The 18,689-nt window shown below is 38.1% G+C and overlaps 1 protein-coding gene across 1 annotated transcript; it reads left to right on the top strand.

Annotated features, from left to right (window-relative positions):
• The first annotated feature begins 2,351 nt into the window (after positions 1 to 2,351).
• On the top strand, positions 2,352 to 17,169 carry LOC146380111 (B-cell receptor CD22-like). The gene is made up of 8 exons (XM_084939921.1): positions 2,352 to 2,424; positions 2,777 to 3,160; positions 3,521 to 3,826; positions 3,896 to 4,153; positions 4,378 to 4,447; positions 4,595 to 4,634; positions 4,761 to 4,999; positions 16,980 to 17,169. Exons 1-8 carry the CDS (start codon positions 2,352 to 2,354, stop codon positions 17,167 to 17,169), a joined length of 1,560 nt encoding a protein of 519 aa, XP_084796047.1.
• The last annotated feature ends 1,520 nt before the right edge of the window (positions 17,170 to 18,689 follow it).

Here is an 18,689-nt window from a genome sequence, read left to right as displayed (position 1 = left end):
TTACCTCCTTCATGGTGTGCCATTTTTTTTTTTTTTTTTGAGTGCCAAATAAATTGTTCGTTTGCACTATACCTCCAAGTCTCCATGTGGTGTCTGCATTTGAGTCCACTTACCTGTGTCTGGCCGCCCCATCGTGACAGGCGCCATCTTCCTGGGCCACGAATCAAAGCAAACACACTATGTTGGAAGGATGGTTGCTATAAACATGTTTAAAAGGAAAAGCAGTTTAATGCAGAAAGTAGCGTGCATTGGAAATGTGGACCCATACTAAGGACCCCAAAGCGCTTTACGCATCCACCCATTCACACACTGGTGATGGCAAGCTACATTGTAGCCACAGCCACCCGGTGGCTGCCGGCCACTGGCGCCACCGGGCCCTCTGACCACCACCAGTAGGCAACGGGTGAAGTGTCTTGCCCAAGGACACAACTACCAAGACTGTCCAAGCTGGGGCTCGAACTGGCAACCTTCCGATTACAAGGCGAGCTCCCAACTCTTGAGCCACAATCGCCCAGTGATTTGAACATATTTAGAACTTACTGGAATGAAAATGTCTGGAGCACACCAACAGATATTTGGAGATGAAAGAAAACTGGATATCAGCTTGTCTTACAGCGGCTATCCAGGCTAGACGACTTCTTTGGGTCTGCCATGGTCTTTTACAGTGGTGCCAAAACCCAGGAAGGGAGGCACGGCAGATCCAGGACTGGGCCAGCAGAGGGAGGACCTGACGAGAATGGTGGCCGAGCTGGCGGCCACGCAGTGGAAGCAGGCGGCGGTGGCTGGGCGTCAGCAGGAAGAACTACGGGCGCCACTGCCGCGCCAGCCAGGAGCAGAGGAGGAGACTCTCCAGCCGAAAGCGGCGATGGGTTGTTCGAGCCAGCAGCAGCAAACGGCCCTGACTCATCGAGGTATGGACTCCACAAAACTGCTGAAGGTGGGCTGAGGTATCGGCACCAAGATGCTTTAATTTGTGTAAATTGTGAGGTGGGGACTTCATGGATAGGACTTGTTTCTTCAGTACATCCCACAGTTGCTTGATTGGATTAAGATCTGGAAAATCTGGAGGGCCTAGTCAACACCTCAGTCTCATTGTTGTGCTTGTGAAACCACTCCTAAATGATTTTTACTTTGTGTAGGGCGCATTATCCTACAGAAAGAGACCACAGCCATCAGGGAATACAGTCTCCATTAAAGTGTGGACATGGTCTATAATAATGCTTATGGAGGTGATACATGTCACAGTAAGATACACATGACTGGTAGGACCCAAGGTTTCCCAGCAGAACATTGGTTCATCACACGGTCTCTGCCAGCTTCCCTTATTTTCATAGAGATTCCTGCTACCAGGTGTTCCCCAACTAAGTGATGCATCCAGCCATCCATATGATGTAAAAGAAAATGTGACCCATCAGGCAAAACCACCTTCTTTAATTACTCCATGGTCTAGTTCTGCTCATGTGCTCAGTGCTGGTTCATCAGCGAACAGACGTCAACATAGGCAGCCTGACTGGTCTGCATCTTTGCAGCCCCATACACAATAAACTGCAATAGACTGTCTATTCTGGCACCTTTCTTTAGTTTTGCTGTCTCTTTGTCAGTAATATTCTGTTTATTGTGTTTTGTTTTTCCAACTGTTTTCTTCTGTCCATAATTACCTTCTCTCAATATGCGATTATTTTGGTGCTGAAGGAAACACACTACAAACAGTAAATATAAAAACATTTAGACACCTGCTATTGAGCCGAGTGGATCAACTGAAGAAGGAATCATTAAATAAAAGCAGAAAGATCTAAACACATCGAGGAAGTTGATCAACACAAAGCTGTAACCTGTGTGAGTACAGACACACACAGAGACACAAAAAGAAGAACAGAAAAGCTAAGACACAAATACTAATATTAATGAGAGAATGAGGAACAGGTTAGTGTGTGAGTGGGGGGTCAAGTGTATCTATAAACAGGCAGATGGAAGTGGTGGCTACTAAACTGACAACATGTGCATAATGGGAACATAAAAGGCAGACTGACTGAAAAAGAAAGACAAAAGCTTCACAGGTCTGTTTGCTTTGACATTACAACATCTAAACAGAGAAGTGTTTCACTCGCTGTGTTTCTGCTGGAATCACACACGGACTTTTATTTTGTCATTTCTCCTCTGTAGCAGTCTGATCATTAGGTAAGAAAACATTTTTTACATCTTACAAGATTTTTATATCACAATAAAAAGAACTGCTTTATTTTTTTTGTCTGATTTAAAATACATGTAGATTTTGTATTGCTCTATAAAACAATGCAAGTTCCTGATTTGATCAAACCTTTATGTGATCTTATGTTTTTTTTATACAGGTGATGAGTTTTATGACAGTCCAGTCTGTGAACATCATGACAGGCATCATGTTACTGAGTCTCCTCTTTATTCCAAGTGAGCCGTCTCATTTCAGTCATTTACAGTCTGACAGATCAGTGCAGATAGAGATACTTTAGAGAAAAAAAACATCACTCCGTGCAATACTGTACTAACTGCCACTCAAAAAGTTTGTACTGCTCAGTTTGTGCTGCTGCTCACTCCAGCCACTTTATCTCATGTGCAATATTCCATTTGTCTTGTGACTTGTCTTCTGCTCGTCAAATACATTTCATTGCAATGTTGACCATGTGCTAACTTGCATATGACAAATAAAACTGAAACTGAACTGCAACACACGTCTAATAAACTCAGTGTATCATAATTATGTTTCCCATCATGTGTATGAATTTGTTTTGATTTTTTCCAGGTACTTTGGCTGCTTGTCTTCAAGATTCACACCTGTTCATCACTGCACCAACAGAGATGGAAGCTCTGAGTGGATCTTGTTTACAAATCCCATGTAACTTTAGTGAAACCGGAACAGAAAAGTTTGACAGCACAAGACCTGTGTTTGGAGTGTGGATTAAAAATCACTCCAATGTTAATACATTTCCAAACAATGAGATCTTCAACAGCAGTAGGACAGTTAACATCTATCCAATGAATATTACAGGAAACCTGAAGGAGAAAAACTGCACCACTCTGTTTTCCAACTTAACCACAACTTATACAGACACATACTACTTCAGAATTATGAACTGGCCGTTCAAAGCAACAGCTGTTTGTGATCCTCTTAAAATAACAATTAAAGGTGAGAAAGTTTTCATTTTATTGTTGATAATAAAAAAAAATCTGATTTGAATATTAACAGCTAAGATATAAATGTACTAACTTTATATTTGGCAGTTAAAAATGTGTGTTGTCCAGTTTTCTTTGTTATAAAATCTATAAGTGCAAAAAAAAAAAAAAAAAAAAAAGTTTGCTGATTCCAAAGCTCAGGTATTTCTCCTACATGGAGGAAATAATAAACTCAGAATAAAATAATTTCCTGACTGAACAGCATGAACATGTAAAATTAAGACTTTAACACAACTACACTGATCTTCATCTGTTACTTGACTGTGTTTCCTGTATTATCAGTGTAAAAATTGAGCTTGATGTGAAACCACAGATTCTCCTTGGAGGCCCGATATTACAATCCCAGGTGATCTGAAGGAGAAGGAGTCTGTCACTATAACCTGCTCAGCTCTCACTCCCTGTCCACACTCCCCTCCTCAACTCACCTGGAATCTCCAACAAGACTCTCACAACAAAATAGAGGAAAACACAGATGGAAGCTTTACAACTAAAATCCAGCAGAACATCACTCTGTCAGACACACATGATGGAAAGAAGATCAGCTGCTCTGCCAGATATCCTGTGAACCAAGGAAACGACACCAAGACAGCAGAGACAGAAGAAACTCTCAGTGTTTCATGTAAGACAATCAGAGTTTGTTGTTGAACTGAATCCTATAGGACAACATGATTTATGTTTTTTTCTCCAGATGCTCCTAAAGACACCTCAGCATCCATCAGTCCATCAGGTTTGGTGTCAGCAGGCAGCTGGGTGAAGCTGACCTGCTCCAGCAAAGCCAAACCTGTCAGCAGCTTCACCTGGTTCAAGAAGAGCAGAGATGGAGCTGTGAAAGCATCTGAAGGAGAGATTTACAGCTTCAATGGAACAGATGGAGGAGTTTATTACTGTGTGGCCACTAATGATCTGGGTAATCAGACATCAGCAGAGATCCTCGTGGCTATTAAAGGTAACGGCTCATGCCACTGAACAGTTTTATGCTATTATCTAACTTTTTCTTCTTTGTTTATTGAGTAACTCATTAAATCTCTTGAAGTGTTTTGTTTTTTTCTAAATAGTGCTGTACAAAGTGTAACATTAAACATCATGGTAATATAACGGAAAAGAAAAAGAAGAACCTCATGATCTGTTTAACTCTTGTGTTGTTTCATATTGATATTGGTTTTCTACCAGGATTCCCACTGTGGTCATTTCTTGGAGGAATCCTTGGGATGATGTTACTTTGCTTGATCATCTTTGTTTGGTAAATATTACATCACATTAGAAAACATGATCAGTTACTGTCACTGACATGGTAGCTGCACGTTAAAATATCTGTTTACTCACAAATATATTTAACCTAAAACAGAGGATAGTTAAGTCATATTTAACAGCCTCTTATATCTTTCAGGTGCTTAAAGTCAAAGCATCAAACTCAACAACAGACTTGTGTAAGAAAATACTCAACTTCTCTGTAATTTACTGAACTGTGTTCAGAAAGTTACTTACTCTTGTACCTCCACCAGAGTCTGCTCACTAGATTCAAATGAACCTTTCTATTTGTTTCTATTTTATAGAATCAAAACAGTGAAGAGCTGGTTGTTGAAGAACCAGCAAGTAAATCAGAAGGAGAAGAAGAAAACATCCATTATGGAGAGATCAGCTTCTCTGTGCTGAGAAATGAAGCATCCTCTGACTCTGTGCAGGACAGAGGACAGCAGCAGGATACAATGTACGCACAGGTGAAAGTCAACGAGCCAAAAAACACAGAGCGTGCTGATGGCCAACAGGAACTGTATGCTGAGGTCAAGAAAAAGTTATAACATTACATTAACACAGTGTATTAAAGAAACACACACACAAAAATCAAAATTTTTATTAACTTAAAAAAAAAACCATCGAATTACATCCTGCAGCTTTTTATGTTCAACTTTAATTTCACTGCAGTCCAATAAGGAACTAATTCACATGACAGCAGAGAAGACTGAACATTAAAAACTTTTACATAGTGTAGCTATTTTTTATTATTATTTTAGTTATTATCATGTTCATACAGTATTTGAATGCTGGCATGCTGTGTGTGCTCTTGTATGATTTAATATTTACATTGTAGACATGTAATTTGTTTAAATGACTGCAGGGAAACTGGCATCAAAACATGTCTGTAAATTTATTAAACACATTAAATAAAATGTGTTTATTCAATGTAACGTGTTTTTGTGTGATATTTAATATAATAATTGTAAAAGTTTACTCTGTTTTGTTAATGATATGAAATGAGGGATGTCTTTTTCATATCTAAATAAGTGGATAAGAAATTTATTAAATCTTCAAATTTCACTCTTTTTTTTATATATTAGGGTCGACACTTTTTGTAGTGGCAGTTTCTCTTTTAATGGATTTGTTTTATTGTTTGAGGAGGTTTTTTTTAAAAGAAAAGCTGGTCTATAGGTCATATTTATTTATTTACTAAGAGTTCACATGAAAAGAGCTGCATCACAGTCTAATAATTAAAGTGTCTGCAAGAAGAGAACACACATCTCAGAGATCAGCAGTGTTAATATCTGCATGCTGACACAAACATCTGTATAGTACTCAAGTAATGTTAACATTTGGATGTGAATCCTATTGCTAACTTAGTTAACATGTTAGGATCCAAATCTCTGACTGGCCTTAACATTTGCTGATAGCAGATATAAAATAATCACTATGTTGGGGTTTTATCAATAATCAACTGTCTGCTGCACAAAAACCACACTGTGGTGTTACTGTGAATGTTTTGTGCTGAAGGCACCACTCCACATGAAAGATAAAGTGCCTGTTTGTGGCTGATTTACTTCACTGGTGAAGAAGAACTGATGAGTTAATTTATTTAAACAAATGGAGACATTTGTGTTTCATGCTGTGTTTTCATAGGTGATGCAGCCTGTTCGGTGATGAGTTTTGTGACACTGAAATCTGTGAACTTAACTTAACAAATATTTTAGTCTCCTCTTTATTGCAAATCTCTTTTCAGTCATTCACAGTCTGACAGATCACTGCAGACAGAGATACTTTACAAAGACACATTTACACTTAACCTGTTGACACTAATGAGAAAAGGAGAAGCCAATATATTGAACCACAAAAGTCTGGCTTTCAAGATCTGCTTTTAAATGAGCAACATCAAACATTTAAAAAAACAAAGAAAGATCTTTGAAATTAAACTGCTCATTGGTTGCATTTTAGAAATTGCAATGTTTTAATAATTTGGCTGAAAAGCAACATCTGTACAAACATTTTTTTTTTAAAAAAAGAATCCCTTTTATTATATTTACATGACATATTAAAAAAAATAAGAAAAAATGTTCTTAAATGGAAAAACAGTACGGTAAAAACGAACAGCAATGTCAAATAAAATAAGATTGACATGCAATCTTAACTAAAGAATAAAATCACAGAGACCTTACTTTGTCTTCTTGGTAGAAGGTAAAAGAAAAGGGCTGATAGCGTTCATTCTCCTGGATGAGGCAGATTGTGTGTTTTTTGTGTGTATTTCTGCATGTTTAAGGGCGCCAGTAAATGGGTGAGTTTATATGTGGTGAAATATCCGGCGGCTGCAGTGAATAAAGGTGAGAATATCAATGTTGTGTTTGCCCTGGGCTTCAATGCAGAAAACAAGATGTTATGATTATGTAGATGTTAATAATAATATTATTGTTGTTAATAATTCAGTGTCTGACAGCCCCAGCTCAGTGGCTCAGATATTAGCCCTGCCACTCGAGAAGGTACTCCCCTATATAATTAATGAGGATCAAACAGGTTTTGTTAAAGGCCTCCATCGTTAAATCCTCTGATAACATGAGGAGACTTCTCAATGTTATTCATCTTTCACAAAATTCTGATGAGCCATTCCTTGTTCTCTCTCTTGATGCAGAAAAAGTGTTTGATCGCGTTGAATGGTCATATCAATTTTTTTGCCTTAGAGGAATTTGGATTGGGTGAAATCTTTGTAAATTAGGTGAAAGTTCTCTATAACTCCCCAGTCGCAACGGTTATAACTAACAGGATGCACTCCAGCAATTTTGCTCTCCCGTGTGGAAATAGGCAGGGCGATCCTCTTAGTCCTCTACTCTTTGACATAGCCATAGAATGTCCCCTGTTTAATTTATTTGTTAAAGAGATCAGTGAAGTCAAAACACTCTCCAACAATCCTATTACCCTATGCTCTGTCAAGGCCTAGAGGTCTGTCCGTGCTTTGGAGGGTCGGGCCCATTTGACATCCTCCCTGGCTCCTGTTATGAATGGCCCTTATTTCTTGCCTGGATGTCTGGACCGGGGTTTTGTGGTCTGGTCTAATCTGGGGCTGGTTAACTTGGGTGATCTGTTTAGAGGCCGGACCCTTCTTTCCTTTCAGCAGCTTCAACAATGTTTTGGCATTCAAAATGTGGAATTCTTTAGATACCTGCCACTGAGGCACTTTATAATTAATGACACCACCCTATTGTTGGACCCTACTAGGTCCGCAGTGGAGGATGCTTTGTCCTCCCAACAGTCTGGAAAATCCTTCCTTTTACAAGGTTCTTAACTCTAGCTCAGCCCCTCGCTTCCTGGCTGCTAAACAGGCCTGGGAAAGAGGCCTAGGCTGCTCAATAAATGATCCAGACTGGCACGAGACTGGGCCTGTGCCTCTAAGATATCTGTCTGTAATTGGGCTAAATCTATTCAGTTAAAAATTGTTCATCGGGCATACATCACACCCTCTTTAAAAAGTAAAATAGATGTAAACTCCTCCCCTTTATGCTGGAAGTATAATGCAGAGAAGGGTGACTTTGTGCATTGTTTTTGGTCATGTGTGAAAATTCAATATTTCTGGTCGGATGTTGCAAAGGTATGTCGGCGTGCTGACGCCTCTCCCGATCTTTTTATCTACTTGGTGAAAAACCACAACGAACAACTCGAGACAGACTTCTTCAATAAATCAACTTCTTTATTTCAACCCCTGCGCAGAAGCTCAGCATAAAGCGTCTTGCAGATTCCAAGGGCAGTCCTTCGAACTGTTACATTTATAATATTCCAAAGTTCCTTATTTACCTCCCACCTTTCCTGTTATTCTGTTATCACGTTCGCCTATACGTCATACACAGTTTCAATCAAAACAGCTTCTTCCTCATCTATCGTCTTCTACCTTTCCTTTTAAGGTCTGGCCCTACCTTTAACCCCTTTCTTAATTGCATATCTTAATTGTGAATGTGTGTGTGTGATGTACATGTCTCTGTCTGCAATGTGTGTATGTTCCTGTCTGCACTGTAGGGGTGTGTGTGTGGGGGTCATGTCAAGTGTCATGAGTGTGCGCTTTGTAGGTGTCAAGTGTGTGTTGTGCCGGGCGTTTACGCTCTCCTCCTTAGTTCTGCTTTTAGTCTATACTTACCTAATGTGTTAGACTGTTCTTAACGCTGCCCTTTTGCCCCCCTCTTATCTATTGCAACTTCTGGGCTATTTCTATGCATATTTTTTCTGTAATGTTGCTTCAACTATTCTTGCTCCCAAGGTCACACAGAGGCCTGCTTAAAAGTATAATGTTTAAACAGTATAATGCTAAAAAGCTATATAATTCTATATAATTCCACAGGTACTTTCAGTTATTTTCAACTATGTTGTTCCTCTGGACCCTCTCTGTCTTATACTGGGAGTAATGGACAATCTGATTATCAAAGGCAAGCACAAGAGACTGTTCCAGCTGTTATCTTTCGCGGCCAGGAAGAATATCCTGCTCCTCTGGGGCAGGCCAGCAATCCCAACTAAGAAATCCTGGCATAACATTGTTATGGACTGTATTCCCAATGAATATATTGTATTTGTATGCTCAACACCACCTTGGACTCTTTCCACAGAACCTGGGACCCATATCTGAAATACGTTGGACCTGTAGGCCTACTGTCATCCTCACTCTAAAAACTAAAACTGACATTGACTGTCAAAAAACTGACAAAATTTTTGAGGCAACACTTTTACACTTAAAAATAATGAGTAGATTGGAAACCAGTCAAATCTGTTCAATATAGCTGATCAATTGCATAACTAAAGATTAAACACATTAAGTTGAAATGAATAATTGTAGTTGTTACACAAACATGAAAACATTTAGTAAATAACACTGACATGCTTGGTCAATGTAACTAAAATATAGATGGTCAGTTAATCCAAAATTTTGTTCCATTTACTTAATATTGTAAACTGAACGTAATCAAAATTGTACTTAATATTAAATATGATAAATGGCCTGTATTTGTATAGCGCTTTACTTAGTCCCTATGGACCCCAAAGCCCTTTACACATTCAGTCACCCGTTCACACACTGGGGATGGCATGCTACACTACAGCCACAGGTGCCCTGGGGGCCACTGACAGAGTCGGCCAGTAGGCGATTGAGACTGTTGGCGCCGGGGCTCGAGCCGGCAACCTCCCGATTACAAGACGAACCGCCAACTCTTGAGCCACGATTGCCCCCTAATGTTCAAACATGAATGTTACTGTATTTCACTGGTAGTCTAAGTCTAAAAACCCAAACAAACTATGTTGTTGTGTTTTCATATTACATGTATGAAAAATGACCACATGTTAACATTTTTCCAAATGAAATTTTAATTTCCATAAACATGGCAATAACTCAAAATAAACAAGCACTAAAAAGAGAAGAGCCTTTTCCCTTTTAGCTCAAAGCCTTACATACTTGAAGGATAAACGGCAAACCAGGTTTCACCAATTTGATCCAGTATTTTGAGTTGTTATGTTTTGGTTTATTTTTGAATGATGGATTGTTCTTTATGTTTCTCTGGTGCTTTGTTGGTTTTTATGATGAATCTGTGTTTCAGTTATTCTGGTATGTTTCTGCATTATGATTAAGGTTCGGGTTGTATTTTGTTATTATCGCCAGTTTAGTTCAGTGTCTAGTCTGTCTCACTCTGTCAAGTCAGTGTCCTAGTAAAGTGTGTCTTGTTTCCTGTTTTACTTTGAAGGTTCATGTTCCTGTCTTATGTCAGTGTGTGCAGCTTTGCTCCTCCTGTCTCGTTAGTCCAATTTCTCCCAACTGTGTCTCCCTCCTGTTGCCCATTCCCTGATTACCACCCTGTGTATATTAGCCCTGTGTTTTCATGTGCTCAGTGTCGCGTTGTATCATCAGATTATGCCTGTGTGTTTCTGTTCTCAGTATTCAGTGTTCACTTCATGTTTTGTTTTCGTGCCAGCAATGAAGCTGAGGTTTTGAGTTGTATTCTGTGTCCGAGTCTCGCATTTGGATCCTCCTCTCCATCCGCCTGCACACAGAGCCCTGACACCAGGAAAGCAAACACAAAAGCTCAGAGTATTTAAAAAGCAAAATGAACAAAACAATGAAAAAGGCTCATGGTACTCAACCATTCTATCGTGTTTTACTTACACTTTTTTAGCTATAGTTGCTAACAATAAATAATACTAGTACAGGGAGTGCAGAATTATTAGGCAAGTTGTATTTTTGAGGAATAATTTTATTATTGAACAACAACCATGTTCTCAGTGAACCCAAAAAACTCATTAATATCAAAGCTGAATGTTTTTGGACGTAGTTTTTAGTTTGTTTTTAGTTTTAGCAATTTTAGGGGGATATCTGTGTGTGCAGGTGACTATTACTGTGCATAATTATTAGGCAACTTAACAAAAAACAAATATATACCCATTTCAATTATTTATTTTTACCAGTGAAACCAATATAACATCTCCACATTCACAAATATACATTTCTGACATTCAAAAACAAAACAAAAACAAATCAGCGACCAATATAGCCACCTTTCTTTGCAAGGACACTCAAAAGCCTGCCATCCATGGATTCTGTCAGTGTTTTGATCTGTTCACCATCAACATTGCGTGCAGCAGCAACCACAGCCTCCCAGACACTGTTCAGAGAGGTGTACTGTTTTCCCTCCTTGTAAATCTCACATTTGATGATGGACCACAGGTTCTCAATGGGGTTCAGATCAGGTGAACAAGGAGGCCATGTCATTAGTTTTTCTTCTTTTATACCCTTTCTTGCCAGCCACGCTGTGGAGTACTTGGACGCGTGTCATGGAGCATTGTCCTGCATGAAAATCATGTTTTTCTTGAAGGATGCAGACTTCTTCCTGTACCACTGCTTGAAGAAGGTGTCTTCCAGGAACTGGCAGTAGGACTGGGAGTTGAGCTTGACTCCATCCTCAACCCGAAAAGGCCCCACAAGCTCATCTTTGATGATACCAGCCCAAACCAGTACTCCACCTCCACCTTGCTGGCGTCTGAGTCGGACTGGAGCTCTCTGCCCTTTACCAATCCAGCCACGGGCCCATCCATCTGGCCCATCAAGACTCACTCTCATTTCATCAGTCCATAAAACCTTAGAAAAACCAGTCTTGAGATATTTCTTGGCCCAGTCTTGACGTTTCAGCTTGTGTGTCTTGTTCAGTGGTGGTCGTCTTTCAGCCTTTCTTACCTTGGCCATGTCTCTGAGTATTGCACACCTTGTGCTTTTGGGCACTCCAGTGATGTTGCAGCTCTGAAATATGGCCAAACTGGTGGCAAGTGGCATGTTGGCAGCTGCACGCTTGACTTTTCTCAGTTCACGGGCAGTTATTTGGCGCCTTGGTTTTTCCACACGCTTCTTGCGACCCTGTTGACTATTTTGAATGAAACGCTTGATTGTTCGATGATCACGCTTCAGAAGCTTTGCAATTTTGAGACTGCTGCATCCCTCTGCAAGATATCTCACTATTTTTGACTTTTCTGAGCCTGTCAAGTCCTTCTTTTGACCCATTTTGCCAAAGGAAAGGAAGTTGCCTAATAATTATGCACACCTGATATAGGGTGTTGATGTCATTAGACCACACCCCTTCTCATTACAGAGATGCACATCACCTAATATGCTTAATTGGTAGTAGGCTTTCGAGCTTATACAGCTTGGAGTAAGACAACATGCATGAAGAGGATGATGTGGACAAAATACTCATTTGCCTAATAATTCTGCACTCCCTGTATTATCTAGTGGCTCAAATAAAGAATGACTCATTAAATACGAGCAGAAACATTTAAACAAAATGAGGAAGTTCATCAACAGCAAGTTGCAGACACATTTTCTGTAACCTGTGTACGTACAATGTACAATGTGTATGTATGTTTCTGCAGGACAAAGAAGAACACAGAAAATCTGAGATACAAATACAAATGTGAATGGGAAAAAGGTTAGTGTGTGAGTGGGTCAAGTCAATCTAGAGGAGGTAGGAAGGCAGAAGCGGATGCTTCTAAAGTGAGAGCAGAGTGCATGATAGGAACATAAAAATCAGACTGAGTGAATAAAAAAAGACAGAAAACCAAAAACATCACAGGTCTGTTTGCTTTGTCATTGAAACATCTAAACAGAGAAGTGTTTCATTTGCTCTGTTTCTGCTGAAATCACACACTGACTTTTACTTTGTCTTTTCTCCTCTGTAGCAGTCTGATCATTTTTTACATTTTAATAATTGTATATATATATATATATATATATATATATATATATATATATATATTTAAAACTAAACCCCTTATAAAAAGAGAATTTCTAGTTTGATCTTATATTTGTGTAATAATGGATTTCTTTTTATATATATTTTTCCAGGTGATGACACTCCAGTCTGTGAACATCATGACAGACATCATGTTACTGAGTCTCCTCTTTATTCCAAGTGAGCCGTCTCATTTCAGTCATTTATAGTCTGACAAATCAGTGCAGATAGAGAAACTTTACAAAGTCACACATTGTATACTGAAGGAAAACTGTCTACTGTTGAGGAAAAAATAAACACGTCCTAAACTCATTTGTCATAATTATGTTTAAATATACATTTATGTTCCTGATTGTAAACAATTTCAATATGTTATGAAACTTTCAACAATCCACACTGAGCTACATCTTTTCACATTATTGATTTATCAAACTGTGTTTGATGTGAAACCACAGATTCTCCTTGGAGGCCTTGGAGTTTGTTGTTGAACTGAATCCTATAGGACAACATGATTTGTGGGATATCACTTTCTTATTTTTTTCTCCAGATGCTCCTAAAGACACCTCAGCATCCATCAGTCCATCAGGTTTGGTGTCAGCGGGCAGCTGGGTGAAGCTGACCTGCTCCAGCAGAGCATAACCTCCAGTCAGCAGCTTCACCTGGTTCAAGAAGAGCAGAGATGGAGCTGTGAAAGTATCTGAAGGAGAGATTTACAGCTTCAATGTAACAGATGGAGGAGTTTATTACTGTGTGGCCACTAATGATCTGGGTAATCAGACATCAGCAGAGATTCATGTGACTATTAAAGGTAACGACTCATGCCACTGAACTGTTTTATGCTATTATCTAACTTTTTCTTCGTCTTTTATTGAGTAACTCATTAAATCTCTTGAAGTGTTTTGTTTTTTCTAAATAGTGCTGTACAAAGTGTAAAATTAAACATCATGGTAATATAACGGAAAAGAAAAAAACAGAACCTCATGATCTGTTTAACTTTTGTGTTGTTTCACCTTGATATTGGTTTTCTACCAGGATTCCCACTGTGATCATTTCTTGGAGGAATCCTTGGGATGATGTTACTTTGCTTGATCATCTTTGTTTGTTAAATATTACATCACATTAGAAAACATGATCAGTTACTGTCACTGACATGGTAGCTGCACGTTAAATTATCTGTTTACTCACAAATATAATTAACCTAAAACAGAGGATAGTTAAGTCATATTTAACAGCCTCTTATATCTTTCAGGTGCTTAAAGTCAAAGCATCAAACTCAACAACAGACTCATGTAAGAAAATACTCAACTTCTCTGTAGTTTACTGAACTGTGTTCAGAAAGCTATTTACTCTTGTACCTCCACCAGAGTCTGCTCGCTAGATTTAAATGAACCTTTCTATTTGTTTCTATTTTATAGAATCAAAGAAGTGAAGAGTCGGTTGTTGAAGAGCCAGCAAGGAAATCACAAGGAGAAGAAGAAAACATCCATTATGGAGAGATCAGCTTCTCTGTGCTGAGAAATGAAGCATCAGATCAGGACAGAGGACAGCAGGAGGATACAGTGTATGCACAGGTGAAAGTCAACATGTCTGCTTTCACATCTTTTGTTTTTAGGTAACTGTTAAAGTGTATAAATAGATGTCGCAGATGTCCAATAACGAACTAGTTTACATGAAACTCAAGAAGTTTCAGCAGAAGACTCAAAACCTCCACATACTGTAGCATTTTTAAAATTAGTTTTCTTATCATCATGTTCATACACTATTTATCTACTGGTGCCCTGCCTTGCTATAGGGTTTTTTTTTCCGAAAAGTAGTACTTTGGGGTTTGTTATTCCTGATCTGTCTTGTAATTAAAGCTGATTTTAAGTTTGTTTCTTGTTTTCTGAGTCCTGCATGTTGGCTTCAGTCTGCCAACTTTGACAATAGCCACCAAAATTGGGTTGCTCGGTTGTTGAACTACTACGTGCTTTGTGTTTGCAGTACAGTCACAGAATTCTTACTAAGGTTTTTGTGACACAGTAAATCCTGGGTAGGTGTATTACAAAGGGTAGTGTGGTATGTTGAGCTTAAAGTCAGTTTTCAGTGTCTTGAAGATGATGTTTTATTCTGCCCAGATCACCAAAGATATTCATGGTTAACATAAGCTGGTCCACAGTGGGTTAGGTTCAAAGTTTTGGTCTAAAATTGTGTGAATGTTTCATATGTTCACTAATTCTTGAAACATTTGTATGTGATACAGATCACAAAAAATGCCTGGGATGGCCTCAGAGAGCTGAAAGAGTCAGAGCCCAAAGCAAAATTAGTTTTGCCTGTTGATAATACGGAATAATGATCATTCACACTCCTATTATAAACTTATTTCATTTTCTAAGTTGTAAAATTGTAATACACAGTCATGAAAGCATACAACAGATGTGAAAAAAAAATTAATAATGTTTAAAAAAAATTGAAGCAATTTCCCTAACAGAAAAGTGATGCATAAAACCTCAAAGTCAATTGTCAGCCTGGAAAGGTTTTTACCCATCTCTGGTTTTTAATCTAAAATGGTAGTAAAGTCAGCTACAACTTGGATAATGAATGTCACTGGCTCACTAAATGTAACAAAATACACAAACATGAAATAGATAAACTTCTTTGTCTTTTTTAGTTTTAGATAATCAGAATCGGGATACTTTAATAATCCCAAAGGAAATTATGTGGATTACAGTAAATTAATACAATATATTACAAAGTTTAAACATTTCAGAACATTTCAGTACAAATCGCTCAATTATAGCTTTCAAGAATATTACAGAGGTGAAGTAGGCCTTGTGGATCAGCTTATTGAGTCCTTTGGCATCTGCAACTCTTAACCCTTTAAGACCTACCATAGAACCAAGTCCGCCAGAGCTTATATTATATTTTTACATGCTGTGGAGCCATTTTTGGGAGCATTTCAAGTTGCTGTACATCAATACAACCATTATAGCCCAAATTTTAATAGTATGTATGCATTAAGTGCATAGTAATTACATACATTGCAAAAAAGTGCAATAAACTACAAAAAAATTGAAAATCGTTTTTGTTTTTTTGACATGTATTTCTAGTTACAGAAATTTAAGAGGTTTATCCCTCAAAACTGTAAATACAAAAAAGTTGCACAAAATAGTTTCCCACCACAGGAAATTTATTTTAAGTGTCTTCATAGTTTTATTTTTTAAATACACCAATTTTTATATACTGCAGGAAAAACGAAAATAAATATTATACTGCAAATTTGCAAAAAAAACAGCATGTGCATCAAAATAAACTATTTCCAGCAGTGTAATTTGACTTCTAAGCATCCCAGAAACGACACAGAAAGTCATAAAGTCATAAAGTCAAACATAACCTTTAAAAACACCAGTATATGCTTGTATAGGCCCTGAAGGTAAAAAAAACTACATTTCCGCAAAAAATGACGTCACTTCCAGTGACGGACATGCGATAGTTCGCGCTGACGTCTATTCCAACATAGGAAGTGTTACGAACAGCTGATCGGATGGCAAAGCGTATTTCTGGAATATTATGTTTTTGTTGCTGCAAGTGCTTTTTATGCAATTTTTGCAAAGCTATATGTGGAAGGAAACCGTGACCTAGGACAAGCTGATGGCATAAGATGTAAGTACAACTCCTCCGGTTTCATATGCAAAAAAAATTATTGCGCTAGCTTATATGGTTGCAGTTCTACCGGGATTTAAAAATAGTTACGCAAAATGGAGCGTGCCCGCTTTGACCGGCTTTAAAGGGTTAACTTGCTGCCCGAGCATGCAACAGCATAGAGGATGGCACTGGTCACAACACACTCATAAAATATCCTGAGCACTGTCCAACAGATGTCGAAGGACATCATCCGCCTCGGAAAACATGGTAATGTTTACCTCCACAATGTAAAGTGTGTACAAAAAGTGTAATTGCAACAATAATGTGTAGAAACAATAATTTAATTCAACAAGTGAAAACAAGTGAAAAATGCTTGAGAATATTTGAAATTACATGTATTTGACTAAAATCAATAAGTTCCTTGGTATATGAGTATATCTTATTATATTATAATTAGATCATATGAACAGAAATTAAATTTATACATGTGACAGTTTTTTCCTCACCTGATGCATTAGCCTAGGCTGAGCCTGAGGAGGAAAATTACCCTGTACTGATTCAAACAATCAAATTTGGTGCTCTGATATTAATTCGTTTTTCAAGCTACTTTTACCTTTAGATTTTGTCTTTTGTCCTGCCCAGCAGGACCTCAACTCGGCTGACCAGCAAGGAGCCCAAGGGCAAAGAAGATGAGGCCAAGGTGCCAGGCCATGAACAGAAGGGCAAGAATGATAATACAGAGGAGCAGGTGCTGTTCATGGGGGAGGACCAGATGGACCCAACACTGGGCTCCAAGTCTCAAACCCAACCCAGGAAAGATGAGGGAAGAGGATGAGAAGATGCCTCAGCATCAAAGATCTGTCAGCAATCACTAGAACATGGCCAAAATAAAACATTAATGAGACATCTACATCTTTCCATTAAATCTGAATAAATATTGAGTGTAAACATCTGAAATAACTGCTAAGCCTCCCTTCCTTTCAAGACAAACCTCCCCAACTGACAAAATGAAGTACACTTGTGCAGTCCACCAGTTTACACAGACACAGCAGGTCAATGCAGAATAAGCTGCATATATTTTGCAAATAGCACATAACAGATCAAGTTAACTGTGGTCTTTCGAACACATATCTGCATTTTTAGAAGTACTCTGACAAGATGCTTATAAGATGAGTAATAATTGTTCGTTTTCCCCTACACTATCAGAAAATTACTTAAAAATTAAAATGACTTACGCAGTACTTAACATTACTTACAGTTCAATAATTTCCTTATTTTCTGTAATTGCAAATGAAAATTGCAAATGAAATGCACTGAAATTCCATTTAATTACAGGGGAAGTACAAACTTTATCATTGGCCACAAGTGTTTCAAAACTGTCCAGTTGCTCTGTAAATTTGTCTAAATCTGCAGTTTTGCAATTTTTTTTAGATGAACAGGATTTGGCAGTCTTGGTATTACCTGCACATGTTAAAAATCTACTAAACATACAGTAAACATTTCACCAAGCTGTCAGTTATTCAGTCTTAATTCCATTACACAAAGGGGATTTAAATCTCGTGGCGTTATATCATAACACAGTAACTAAAGAATCCGCAAGAGAAGATAATTATTGTTTGGAACTCTTAAGCTCAGGTATCAACAATCAGCTGTCTGCTGCACAACAACTTAATTGTATTTACTGCAATGTTACTGTATAGTTTTCATTCTGACCGAACCACTCCAAGTGATAAAGTGCCTGCTTTTTGCTGATTCACTTCACTGATGAACTGCTGACAGAGTAAAAAGGGAACATTTAAGTACATAGGGGAAGTTGGTCAGTGGGGTTCAGACACTGTTTGTAGGTGCTGTGAGAAAGCAGACACACAATATTTTGCAAACAAATGTCTTAATTATGTGGCCTACTATCTATTAAGCAACTACAAAAGTTACAGGACCTGAGGCATTGTAGCATAAAATTACACTGGAACAAAATTATTCACCTCTCAGTGGTTTCAATTTTGTGTCTGATTGATGTGAATTCTGCCGTCAGTAAATGACGAATACAGTTTTTGTTGAATCACTTAATCAATTAACAAGATAACGTCATTAACAATTAAAGTACTCTTTAGATCTTTATGTCAATTAAGTGTATTAAAGTCCTAAATATGTGCATAATAATTTTATACACAGATTAATACAATAATAACAATGACAACCGTAAGTATTTGAATAAGCATCTTGTAGGCCAGAGTAAAAATCGTAAAAATAAATGTAAAAAAAACACTTGAGTTTGACTCAAGACACAAAGTATTTATTTTGGTAAAGCTTAAGAAGCAAAACATGCAAGGACAGGAATATGATCAAGATCAGAAC

Source organism: Perissodus microlepis, chromosome 9, assembly GCF_051167445.1.
Source record: "Perissodus microlepis isolate ML-2025 ecotype Zambia chromosome 9, ASM5116744v1, whole genome shotgun sequence".
In the NCBI taxonomy this organism is placed as follows: domain Eukaryota; kingdom Metazoa; phylum Chordata; class Actinopteri; order Cichliformes; family Cichlidae; genus Perissodus; species Perissodus microlepis.
The sequence above is the reverse complement of the archived record's forward strand: the minus strand, read 5'-3'. Positions and strand labels throughout refer to the sequence as shown.

Bases quoted from the DNA above. Each gene is read 5' to 3' on its own strand.
- LOC146380111 (XM_084939921.1), top strand. From the start codon at position 2,352: ATGAGTTTTATGACAGTCCAGTCTGTGAACATCATGACAGGCATCATG. The intron at 3,161-3,520 runs GTGAGAAAGTTT...GTGAAACCACAG, and splicing joins TCTTAAAATAACAATTAAAG to ATTCTCCTTGGAGGCCCGAT. The intron at 4,154-4,377 runs GTAACGGCTCAT...GTTTTCTACCAG, and splicing joins GATCCTCGTGGCTATTAAAG to GATTCCCACTGTGGTCATTT.